General features: G+C 41.1%; 1 protein-coding gene across 6 annotated transcripts in view; it reads right to left on the bottom strand.

The window, feature by feature from the left end:
* The window catches only part of WT1 (WT1 transcription factor), a 48039-nt gene that overhangs the window by 20065 nt on the left and 15083 nt on the right, over positions 1–12891 (bottom strand). For 3 of the 6 annotated variants that reach the window (XM_023230369.1, XM_023230370.1, XM_023230371.1), the window contains exons 4-5: positions 9983–10060; positions 8877–8927 (exon numbers count right to left, since the gene is read on the bottom strand). The exons of 1 other annotated variant lie outside the window; for it this stretch is intronic. In XM_023230369.1, the coding sequence (XP_023086137.1) occupies positions 8877–8927; positions 9983–10060 (129 nt within the window). The remainder of the gene's footprint in view (positions 1–8876; positions 8928–9982; positions 10061–12891) is intronic. 2 more of the 6 variants (XM_031933816.1, XM_023230372.1) reach the window with 1 other exon arrangement.

Raw genomic sequence — 12891 nt, 5'->3', positions numbered from 1 at the left:
CATTCAAACTCTTGTGTCTCTAAAACATGGAATTTACCCATCAACCCCTCTTCTCTCCCCACCCTTGATACTCAGGGCTCATACATGAGATGCTGAAATGCCTGAAACTTTTCGACGTTGACAGTAAACCCCACTGCAAGCCTTGAGAGCCATCACTCCCTTGTTTAAGGATTTGTGCTAAGAAACTATGCTTCCTTAAAGTTTAAACACAAGAGATGAGGCTGAACACAGCGCCACTCATCAATTACATTTACCTAAAAAAGAAAGAAAGAAAAAGGAAAAAAGAAAAGAAAAAAAGAACCCAAATCGAATCAAGCCTCTAGCAAATACAGGGGAGGCCAGGCGCGGTGGCTCATGCCTATAATCCCAGCACTTTGGGACGCTGAGGCAGGCGGATCACTTGAGGTCAGGAGCTTGAGACCAGGCTGGCTAACATGGTGAAAACCCATCTCTATTAAAAATACAAAAATTAGCTGGGCATGGTGGCATGTGCCTGTAATCCCAGCTACTCGGGAGGCTGAGGCAGGAGAATCGCTTGAACCAGGGAGTCGGAGGTTGCAGTGAGCCAAGATCACGCCAGCCTAGCGAGAAAGAGAGAGACTCCATCTCAGAAAAAAAGCCTGGGCGTCGTGGCTCATGCCTGTAATCCCAGCACTTTGGGAGGCCGAGGCAGGCAGATCACTTGAGGTCAAGAGATCAAGACCATCCTGGCTAACACGGCGAAACCCCATCTCTATTAAAAAATACAAAAAATTAGCCAGGTGTGGTGGCACGTGCCTGTAGTTCCAGCTGCTTGGTAGGCTGAGGCAGGACAATCGCTTGAACCCAGGAAGTGGAGGTTGCAGCAAGCCAAGATCGCACCGTTTCACTCCAGCCTGGGCAACAGAAGGAGACTATGTCTCAAAAAAAAAGAAAGAAAGAAAAAAGAAAAGGAAGGCAGGCAGGGAGGGAAATAATGAAAGAGAGAGAGAGGAAGAAAGAGAAAGAACAGAAAAAAAAAAAAAAAAAAAAAAAAGAAAGAAATACAAGGGAGACAGGGGAGAGAGGCCCAAGTTTAAAAGACTGTAACATAAAGCAATCTGCCAAATCCAGATTGTGGGATATTCTACCAGACAACTGACCTGCTATTTCCAATAAACCAATAGCCTGAGAAGAAAAGGGAGAAGGGGGCTGTTATAATATAAGCTGGACTTAGGAGAGGACTACTACCAAATAAAACAAAACACAACAAAACAATAAACCTCTGCATAAATACTGTACTCACCGTGTAGTCGTATGAACCACAGACTGCTGGACTTGAATTAATCAGCCCTAAGGGAGTTAGAGCCAAAAGATCCAGGAGCGTTCCCTAGGAATTCTCAGTGGTTATGCCACAATGCTTAGGTTTAACACTTTACTCAATGAATATCCAATTACCCTGTAGCCACAGTAATTTCAAAAGTCACTTTCATATGCACTTATCAGATCTTATTTGGGCAATGAATAGATATGGATTATTCACATTCAGAGCTGGTGGCAACCTTGCACAGATGCCACTAGATCAACATAAATATTATTTTATTATTTGCTTGAGTGTGACATGCTCCATCTCTATATTTTAAAGAATAAAATTTTAAAAATACCAGAAATAATTAAATATTTTAAAACACTTGGGATGGGAAAAATCTAAGCATGATCCAAAAGTCAAAAACTTGAGACTGTAAGACAAAAACTTACTATTTTTACCATAAAATAAAAATATCTGACAGAAAAAAACCCATTAACAGAATTAAAATACAAACCAGAGAAAATATATTCATTACATATGACAAGCAAAATAACTCTTATAAAAAAAGAACTCTTTTTCTTTATTATTATTATTTTTAGAGAGATGGTCTCTGTTGCCCAGGCTGGAGTGCAGTGGCATCATCATAGCTCACTGCAGCCTCAAACTCCCGGGCCCAGCCAATCCTCCCACCTCAGCCTCCCAAGTAGCTGGGACTACAGGCATGCCACCGTGCCCAGCTAATTTTTTAATTGTTTTGTTTTCTGTTGAGATGAGATCTTGCTACATTGACCAGGCTGGTCTTGAATTCCTGCCTCAGCTTTCCAAAGTGCTGGGATTACAAGCATGAGCCACCAAGCCCAGCAGAAAGAACTCCTATAAATTAATATTGTTACTAGATGAACTATCCCAGCTTCCAGCTAAAGCCAGCCCCACCAACTTATCTATGGAGCCCCTTCTCTCCCACCTCCTTCAAGGACACTGTTCCAGTGATTCCGTCCCCTCCCAATGACCATTTTTTTCCTTTTGTTTTTTTCTTTTTGTTTTTTTGAGACAGAGTCTTGCCCTGTTGCCCACACTGGAGTGCAATGGCACGATCTCGGCTCACTGCAACCTCCGCCTCCTGGGTTCAAGCAATTCTCTTACCTCAGCCTCCCAAGCAGCTGGATTACCGGTGTGTGCAACCATACTCAGCTAATTTTTTGTATTTCTGTAGAGACATGGTTTCACCATGTTGGCCAGGCTGGTCTCAAACTCCTGACCTCAAGTGATCCACTCGCCTTGGCCTCCCAAGGTGCTGGGATTACAGGTGTGAGCCACCATGCCTGCCCCATTTTTTCCTCCTCTTGATCATTCTCATCAACAAACAAACATACAGATACTTCTATCTAAAGATAAATAACTAAATAAAAACAGAACAATTTAAAACAAAACCACTCATTCTCCTGACCTTCTTTCCCCAGCCAGCTAGAACCCCATTTTTTTTTTGCTCCCTTTGCAGCAGAACTCCATGAAAGCATGGTCTTTACCTTCTCTCCTTATCTCTGAAACCCATCTGTTTCATGCTTTTGTCTCTTCCCTCTAATCTATTTAGAGGTAACTGCAATTAATAGTCTGATAAATGTTTCCAGAATTTTTTCTCTAAAGATATAAATACACCTCAAAATGTTTTTTTAAACAGTTATCTCTGGGTGGTGAGACGCCAGATGAATTTTCTTTTCCTCTTTATTATGTTTTGGTCCAGTCTGAATTTTTTAAAAAATGATAAGCTTGTGCGACTTTTATAATCAGGAGAAAATAGCTGTTTTCATTTTAGATGAAGTCGCCATCTAGGCATACAGAACTACATCTGTTGTTTTAAAAATGAAGAGTTAGAAATAAAGCTAGAATAAATAAACTTGTTCGCTTTTAATAGAAAAACTCCTACTAAAATATGCAGTAGCTCCTCGTTTCGGAGAAACACTTATCTGGATAACTTTTTATTAGTGTAGCTTCTAGATCAATATTCTTCTACCTAGAGGTTATGATCTTTTCTTGGGCAGATGACAGGCAAAAGGATAAATGGTGAGTACAGGGTCTCAAAGAGGTCAGAGGTAGGAGAAGTCCAAATACTGCTTTGGATCATTAAGGTATCTTCAACTTATCTGATGTAACCTCTCCCTCTCCAATACACACACACACACACACACACACACACATACATACACTTTTTTCAATCCTCATTAACCTCACTTCACCTCCCTGTGCTATGATCACTGTGTTCCTCATTTCCAACTTGGCCCCCTTCTCCATCCCAACCTTTCTTTCCTGTCTTTCCCATTCAGCTCTTTTCTTCTCCAGATCTAAACAAACCTAGCATTTTTCCTCACCTCCACCAGATGAAAATAATTCCTTGCTTTAAAATAAAATAGTTAGAATCATGGTATGGAGATAAGTTTGCAGAGCCCAAAAATTTTTTTTGAATATTTTTTAAGAGGCTGAGAATATTTTCAAGAAGTCAAAGCTATCATGACAATTTCGCGACGGCCTATAAATATGCATTTGCTGAATTCAATCTCACCTGAAGCCAATCATTTTTATAAGAAGGAAGATGACACAAAAGTACATGCATGAACAGGAAAGGGTCTAAAATTGTGTGCAACATCTTTATCACCATAGTTTCATCTGGGCTTTGGGGGGGAGTTTTAATTTCCTTCCCTGTGTAGTTGTATTTTCTAACTATTCTATAAATTATACACATTACTTACATAATGAAAAAATTCAATACATTCATCAAATGCATGTCCAAAAATAAAAGGATAGAAAAGGCCAGCAGCCAGGGAGGGGAAAGAAGAAGCAGAAAAGTGAGAAGCAAAGGAAAGAAGCTTCCGAATCAGTCCACACTAAGTGAGAGGGACACAGAGCTAAGTCACGAGTCTCCATTTTTATCAAACCCAGGAGTCCCATTCTTTGTTCTGGTTGGCAGGGTTAACAGACCCCAGGCCAAGTGCAATGCAAGACAATAATAAAGAAAAAAAAAAAAACCTCTTTAAATGGTATTAAATGAAACTGTTTAAACGGGGGAAAATTAATAACTTGTTGCTGGGGGTGGAGATGAAGGAGTAGGCTCGGAAATGCTGATATTCACAGAATTGAGGCTCCCCACCTTCACTTTGCATCTCAGGCTCCAGGAGCCACTTAAAAGCGAGCTATCTATTTCCAAGAAGTAAATCTCTTGGACGGGTACCTTATGTTCATGAGCCTGTGAGGGAAGGTGCTGGGCTGTGTATTGGAGCTCCCAGCCAGAGAAGACAGCTATCTCTTTTGGCACAGGTTCTCAGGGATGAGACCATGTCTAGCGGGGATTTTCTCCAGATTCGACAGCCTTGGCCCTACCAAAACGCACAGCTTTGTTTTCACTATACATCACTCATTGTTGAGTCTTTTTTGTTTTTCCTCTCAAGCATCCACAGGTTGAATACTGCATGTTCCCAACAGCCTGTGAACTTCTTGGACTAGCAAAGGGACATTCATTTTGCTGAGCTCTCCTTTCACATTTCTATTGTGTTCAATTTCCCACTCCCCCTACCCGAGTCCCCAGAGAATAACTTCTTCCTTGTTTTAATAACTTGGATCACAGTCAAGGTTGATGTGTTTCTCCATTTTGCAGGATATTTTCTTCGGAAGAGACAAAACAGAGGCCAACAGGGTAGGAGAGGTTTGTTCGGAAATCAGCAGCCATTGAGAACACGCAGAAAATGTTTTCAAAGAAATAGAAAGCAGATAACACAAGGCACCATCAATAGAAGGCTTCAAAATGGTGGAGTCATACTCAGAAAGATTCCCCAGCAATGTTTTCTCCCAGGGACCCACTTTAAAAATCTAATTTCATTTGTCTGGGGCTGAGGGAGAAGAAGGTGGTTCTTTCTATAAAGTACCTTCTCATTGACTTAAATTGGAGGTCATAAAAGTAGCTGTGATCCCAGTGGGTATGCAGAAATTAGAAAATGAGTAAAGGGAGAAGGAGGAGAAAGGAGTGGTTCAGCCACACAAGTATATCCCACCTCTAACACAGCAAGTTTTCATTTCATCTGCCCACCTTCTTTATCAAATCCTATCCCCACCCATTGTAACACTGATCCCTGACATCTAATGAAAGATGTCTCCATGGACTTGCTTGGGATACAAGGAAACAAATCTATTCCTCGTGAAGCCACTTTTTAAAAAAGAAACATTTTCAAGGAAAGAAGACCTGAACCAGCATTTAGTGGGGTTTAGTCTGAGGTACATGATCTTTTAATAAAAAATTGATAATGCCTCTTTTTTATGAGTGATACGGAAATTACATCTTTCTTCTCTAAAACATGAGTCAAATCACCAGTTTTCCTGTAATAGATCTACCTTGTCACATGATTTTTCTAACCATTGATTTCAAACAGTGTCAAGACACTAGTTATGAATGAACGCAAAAAGTTATGTGTCTGAATTTGTCTTCATGGAATATCTTTTCTCAAATGTATTCTCCATATTAATAGTTTTCATACCATGGCAAAAGAAAGTAAATCCAGTATCACAGAGAACAATGACCCCAACCCAGATTTGTCTCCCCTGGGGAAAGGCCAAACTTTCTACTGGAATTACAGATTCAACTAAATTCAGTTCTGGGCCGTTCATAAGTTTGGAGGAGACAGCCAAGATGTCACCATGTTTGAATGTTAAAAGTGAGGCAAACTGTGCGTTGTAAAATCAATCCAGTACATCACAATCAGCATTTTGAAAAATGAAATGGGAGGGAAAGTATCAGCATGCAGAGAATGTCACAAGAGTATTGCTCAGTGAAAATCTGTAGTGTGTGTGTGTGTGTGTGTGTACATGTGTGTATATGGGCTGTCACTGTAAAGGGTATTTCTAACTGTAGTCACAGTCTAAAAGGTTTCCACTCATTTAAGAAGCTCTAATCTAGGGCCCAGGTCCTGGAGTCAGACAGAACTGATTCCAGCATGGCTCTGCCACTCACTCACTATGTGACCTTGGTTAGTTAGCTTAATCTCTCCACCCTCCTCAGCTGAAAGATGGATGTGGCCAAAGTGTCCTGGAGGTGTTGTAAGATCAGATCAGAAGAGGAAACATGTACAGCCCCTCACACAGCACCCAATAATGTTAATATGCATCCTTAGATGAATATCCAATTCACAAAATGGAAGCGGAAATTCGTGGATTTACAGTATGTTCTATAGGGATAAATTCACAGTGTGAGAGAAGATGGTAGGCAATTAGCTAATTGTAATTTTTAGGTCTGCAAAAGAGTTGTTCTTTTGTGGAACTATCTGTTGGGCCATCTAGCCTTTTTTATAACAGCTCCCTGAATAAAGTTAATATTCGAGAAATATACATATATATTTTGTTTGTCTGTTTTGTTTTGTTTTGTGGAAGGGTCTCACTCTATCGCCCAGGCTGGAATGCAGTGGTCTGATCTGGGCTTACTGCAACCTCTGCCTCCCAAGCTCAAGCAATCCGCCCACCTCAGCATTCCAAGTAGCCGGGGTTACAGGCATGTGCCACCATGTCTGGCTAAATTTTTTTGTATTTTTTGTAGAGAAGGGGTTTCACCACATTGCCCAGGCTGATCTCAAACTCCTGAGCTCAAGTGATCCACCCACCTCAGTCTCCCAGATTGCTGAGATTATAGGCGTGAGCCACCATGCGAGGTCAAGAAATACATTTTTAGGCAGGGCACAGCAGCTCACACCTGTAATCCCAGAACTTTGGGAGGCCAAGGAGGGGCGGATCGCCTGAGGTCAGATGTTCGAGACCAGCCTGGCCAGCATGGCGAAAACCTGTCTCTACCAAAAATACAAAAATTAGCCGAGTATGGTGGCAGATGCCTATAATCCCAGCTACTCAGGAGGCTGAGGCAGGAGAATCACTTGAACCCAGGAGGCGGAGGTTACAGTGAGCCGAGATCGTGCCACTACATTCCAGCCTGGGTGACGGAGTGGGACTCCATCTCAAAAAAAAAGAGAAAGAAATACATTTTTATTTCAGAAATCCTTTCCAAGATGTAAGTAACAGACCAATGAAAACTCTTCTTATTTTTTTTCTTATGCAGTATTGAACAGAACAAATTGTTCACACTTTGTGCTTCATCCTTAAAATACAGCTTCTGCCTCCTCAGCAAGTGACTAACAGTATGTGTCTAAAGACCTTAAAAAGTATCAAAATTATCTCAACTATGGAAAGATCCAGCTGCAAATACACGCCAAAATTCCTTATCTGTAATTTTTGTAACTGAACAAACAAACCCCTTACAGCATGAAGTTTTTGAAACTGAAACGTACTGCTCACTTCACAATCATGCTCTGTCTATCCTTGCTATTTAGCTTGGGGAACGTTATCAAGTTCTGAGGAGAGGAGAAAGGAGAAAAGGAAGGGAGCCATAAAGAAAGGGTGGGACCAAGAAGCCAAGGAACTTAAGACGAGTTAAGAACAGGTAGAAAGGCCAGGTGCAGTGGCTCACGCCTGTAATCCCAGCACCTTGGGAGGCCGAGGCGGGTGGATCACCTGAGGTCAGGAGTTTGAGACCAGCCTGACCAACATGGAGAAACTCTGTCTCTACTAAAAATACAAAATTAGCCAGGTGTGGTGGCGCATGCCTGTAATCCTAGCTACTCGGGAGGCTGAGGCAGGAGAATCGCTTGAACCCTGGAGGCAGAGGTTGCAGTGAGCCGAGATGGCGCCATTGCACTCCAGCCTGGGCCACAAGAGTGAAACTCCCATCTCAAACAGAAAGGACAACAGCTAAATGCTAAAACTGTCAGCAGCCCCTCAGATGGAAGACGGGAGAGAAATAATTTAAAACAACAGAAAGCCTTTTCTTTGAGGTCCAGAGAGAGGAAGAGGAGATCTGGATAAAATTGCTGAAAAATTTGGGGGTGGGAGTGGGGGTGAGGTGAAGAATTCAACAGTAAGTCTTGGAAGATGAAATACAACTCTGTCAATTACTGAAGGATGAAGCAAATAACAGGACTGGGCCAATACACGGAAGAAGAAAAGAGGGAGGCTGGTTGTGGAGTTTAAGCAAAGCAAAGAAAAAGAAACAGCTACAGAAATGCCCCAGGGTGCAGAGTATAGGGCTGGGGAAGGTGCGAATGTTTGGGAATAAAAACAAACTTTGAAAAACAACAAAAAACAAGTCTTTTCAAACCTGGCCTCAGACTTAGGGTAAGTTCTCCCTGAGAAATTTAAAGGTAAATAAAGAACAAGCAAGTAAGTTAAGACTGAAAGGCTTGACTGATCTAACAAGAACATGTGGCATTATGGTTGTAATGCCACAAATTTAGTATTTAGTATTTTGTATTTTGTGAAATACTCAAAAAGAAATGAACAGGATTCCTATTGCATAATTTTAAAAATTGTTTTCCAGGGGCACGTTGATGAGAAATGCCACTCCCTCCATTTCGTCCCCAGCATGTGTATGATGAACAAGAAGAGGTGGGGGCGGGGGAGAGAGACTCTTCCCATCCACCAAATGCTACCCTGATTACCCACATCAGTCCTAACTCCTGCATTGCCCCAGGTGCCAGTCAACAAGGCCTACGCCATTTGCTTTGCCATCTCCGCATTGTCCACTCACTTGCTCTGCCCTTCTGTCCATTTCACTGAGCTGGAGCTCCCAGCAGCAACTCTAGAAGAGAAGAAGAGGTGGGGAGTGGGGAATGGAGCATGCATGGATCTGGCAAGCCCCCCAGATCCCAGAATCCAATGAAAAGCCCCTCAATACACAGAGACATCAAGCTAGCTTTCAAGAGTGCTGAACTAAGTCCCCAGTCCCACTGGGGCCAATGGTGGGATTGAAGGCACCACCGGAGGCTGCAAAGAGCTTGCGCTTTGGAATCAGATCTGGACTTGGAATCCCAGCTCTAACACTTACTAGGATGTGAACTTGGGAAGTAACTTAACCCTCTGAGCTTGGTTTACTCATCTGTAAACCAAGCAATACTTAGCCCTCATCAGAGTGTTGGGAAGATAAGATGAGGTAACCTGGAAGGGCGCCTGACACGCTGCAGGCACTTCACGAGTGCTCTATGCTACTGCCCATCTCTTTACACTTGTTAGAAAATGAAAAGTGAGTTCTTTCAATGGTGAAAGCAAGTCCTACCTGCCTTGTGTTTTTTTGTTTTTTGTTTTCTCTCATTTTTAGGTGCAAAGAGTAGCCCCTTCCGATGTTTCCTGGCTGCATTCTCCCTATTCAGGTTGTATTATCAAGTATGGAAAGAAACACCCTGTTGGTGCAATCAGGTATGGGCATATCTGACTGTGGATTGCCCAGATCAGCGCCACACAAATAGAATTTAGACCCTGGAGTTTCTTATCAAGAATGCACCCAAAGCACTTCTTGATAAGATAGTGGAATGGTTAACAACTGTGATATTATAGTAAAACACAATTATTAAATGAGGTTGAATGGCCTTTGAAGAATTATAAAACATTCAACAAGACCATAATAAGTGTCTTCAATATTCCTTGTTCCAGATAGAAACACCCCCTATTGATATTTTTGAAAATTTAATACTGAACACAACTCACCAACTAGGGGAAGGAGGAGAGCATTCTAATGCCACAGAGAGCTCTGCCCATTCTTCAAAAACTGTACTCTCTTCATAAGTTCTAAGCACCTTTAAAATGGTTCAAACAGGTATAAGTTACTGTGGAAAGGCAATGAAATAGAGAAAACCTTACCCCTTTAAGGTGGCTCCTAAGTTCATCTGATTCCAGGTCATGCATTCAAGCTGGGAGGTCATTTGGTATAAATTGTCACTGTTAGAAAAACATCCAGAGTTAGGACACATAACCACAAAATAATACACAATTGTTTCTTCAAAAGCAATGGAGTTTTAACTTTTCTTGAAAGTACAAGCCTCCACATTTTCCAGAATGACAGAATATGCAAGTCTGAAATTATTTTCATTTCATCCCACTGATCTCTGCACAGTTATACACATCATACACAGCAGAAGGGATGTGAGAGTAACTCGGAAGCATTTTTTAAAACCTTTGTATAGCAATCATTGAAGTTTCTAAAGAAGTATTAAACCTTTGAGGGGAAAAGGCTAAGGGGAGTGAAACTTTGAAAGGCAACACAGGCTGGATAACTCAACATTAAAGTTAAAAGCCTGGAGCTGAAAGTAAAGACAGCAGATTAATTATTCGTGAAAAGGCCATTAAGTTGTTTTAATCAAAAGGATAAGTATCATGTGGATTATGAGGGTCTGAAAAGTCAAAGAGTGATGGGTGATAAATGGTCTAAAAAGCAAGGATGTGACAAGCAGAAGAAAGATGATGATAAATTCTATGCACAGCTGAAGGAATCATTTTCTATATGTTTTATAATCCTGGTACAAGTCAAACGTAAAAAAGAAAAAAAAAAGAGCCCAGTTCTATAAGATTCTATGAGGGAAATGGCTGATCATTTACATTAAGACTCCAGAGAAGTCTTACACCACCATGTAAACCAACCAAAAGCTGTTCTGTCCCCTCTGTATTTATTTCATTCCTAGAAAATTAGCACATGAATCAATGGCCAGAAATCTCTTAAATTACCAAGCTCCATCAGGAATAAATTAATGCCTGAACTGAAATGGTTAATTATGAAATTTGAGACCCAAGAGACCAAGAGTTTGTCTGGGACCTCTTGATCTAAACACTTTACAGAAGAAAAATTTCACTCTACCTTCATGGCAGAAATGAAAACAGGTAAGAGGCATTTAATATCTGATGTGTGGTATCAGATTGCAGATCTCAGACCATCTCTGTCTGGTCGTGGCATTCTTTTAAGCTGCTTCACTGGGCAGAGGCAACACCAAATTTTAATTCAGAAAGGCTTTTTTCAGGCCAAGCATAACTGGGAACTTGAGGAGGGGAGAGGGAAATTACAGTAACTCAGAATAAATGAATTTTGTGCTCTCTTTCCGCATAGCTTGATAAATCGTGGCAGAGTCCATCCGACTTTCATATAACAACTCTGAAAATTATTTGGAACTCCTTAGTGGTGGGTACACAGGATAAGGAGGAAATCATTTTCCAGGAGGGAATTTTGCATATGAAAAGTGAAGTGACTTCAAACTCCAAGTATGTGCCGTTTCATTAGTCAGTGTATATCTGGACGCCGTCACTCATCCCCGTGTCTGACTGGCTATTATGCTACTACAATATCCTACATATCAATGAAAAAAAATGATGAGTTTCTCCTGCAGCTTCCCCGTTTGTAGCAGCAGCCCGTGCTGGTCTGTGCCACAACGTTTTGCAATTCCACAAATTCTTGCTGTAAGGCTGGAGTAATTAATTCCTGAAGGACCCCAACTTTTATTAGAAGTGCCAGCCTGCTGCATTTACCACAGGAGAGTTTCTTGAACTTTCTTTGGGCTGACAGTTCATTAATAAGCGACCTCCTCCACAATCTTTCTACTGGTTTTTGTTCTCCTGCGCCTTTTCATCAAGCAATCCATTTATTAATCTTACCATTAATCTCAGCCAACAGGCATTGTATTCCCCAGGCAGCTCTATATTTTTGTCACTAATTTTTAAAAAATTGTTCACCAACTAAAATCACTCAGCCCCAGTTGACAATTTTCCTAGGCCTTTTGGGGATATGGGATCTTTCTGAAATTATTTCATCCTTTCATATGACTCAGAAAACCATAATTTTCAAGAGAGCTGGGAAAGAAAGATGAGTGATAGACGTTGATGCAGAAGGGTGAATGAATCCCAAATATCTAACTTTATGAGTTGGAAATTTTCTCACAGACTTAAAGAATAGTCTGGTTGATTCCTAAGGTCTCTATAATGAAGTACCCCAAAGAGAAAATAAACTTTTTTTTTTTTTTCGTTAGACAGAGTCTTACTCTGTCACCCAAGCTAGAGTGCAGTGGCACTATCTCAGTTCACTGCAATCTCGGTCTCCCATGTGCAAGCAATTCTCCTGCCTCAGCCTCCCAAGTAACTGGGATTATAGGCATGCGCCATCACACCCAGCTAATTTTGTATTTTCAGTAGAGTCGGGGTTTCACCATGTTGGTCAGGTTAGGTCTCAAACTCCTAACCTCAGGTGATCTACCCGCCTCAGCCTCCCAAAGTGCTAAGATTACAGGTGTGAGCCACCACGCCTGGCCAATATTTTTAATGGCATTTTCTTGGCCCTCAGAAGGCAAACCTTCTCAAATACAGGGTCTATGTCTTACACATATGACTTTTTCTAGTGTGTGCTTAATAAATACTGTGTATGGAACTGTCTAATATGGTAGCCACTGGCCACATGTGACTCATGCCACACATTAAAATGATAAGATTTTTTGCTATACTGAGTCAAATATGCTATTTGAAAAATTAATTTCACCGTTTCTTATTTTTTGAATGTGGTTACTAGCAAATTTCAAATTACATGTATGGCTTATGTTATGTTTCTACTGGACAGTGATGTTCTATAAGTTTTGGAACACTGAACAAATCAGTTCAGCTCCCTGCCCCTCAGTTTTCTCATCTGTCCAATGGGAATATTAATCTACATCAGTCTAACTGTACAGGAATGTTACCCATAGAAGGTAATGCCCTCAATGGCCCTTTGCAGATGATACAGATAATATAGTTTAATT

This window comes from Piliocolobus tephrosceles, chromosome 13 (assembly GCF_002776525.5).
Source record: "Piliocolobus tephrosceles isolate RC106 chromosome 13, ASM277652v3, whole genome shotgun sequence".
Classification (NCBI taxonomy): Eukaryota; Metazoa; Chordata; class Mammalia; order Primates; family Cercopithecidae; genus Piliocolobus; species Piliocolobus tephrosceles.
This window is presented reverse-complemented; position numbering and strand designations above follow the sequence as displayed.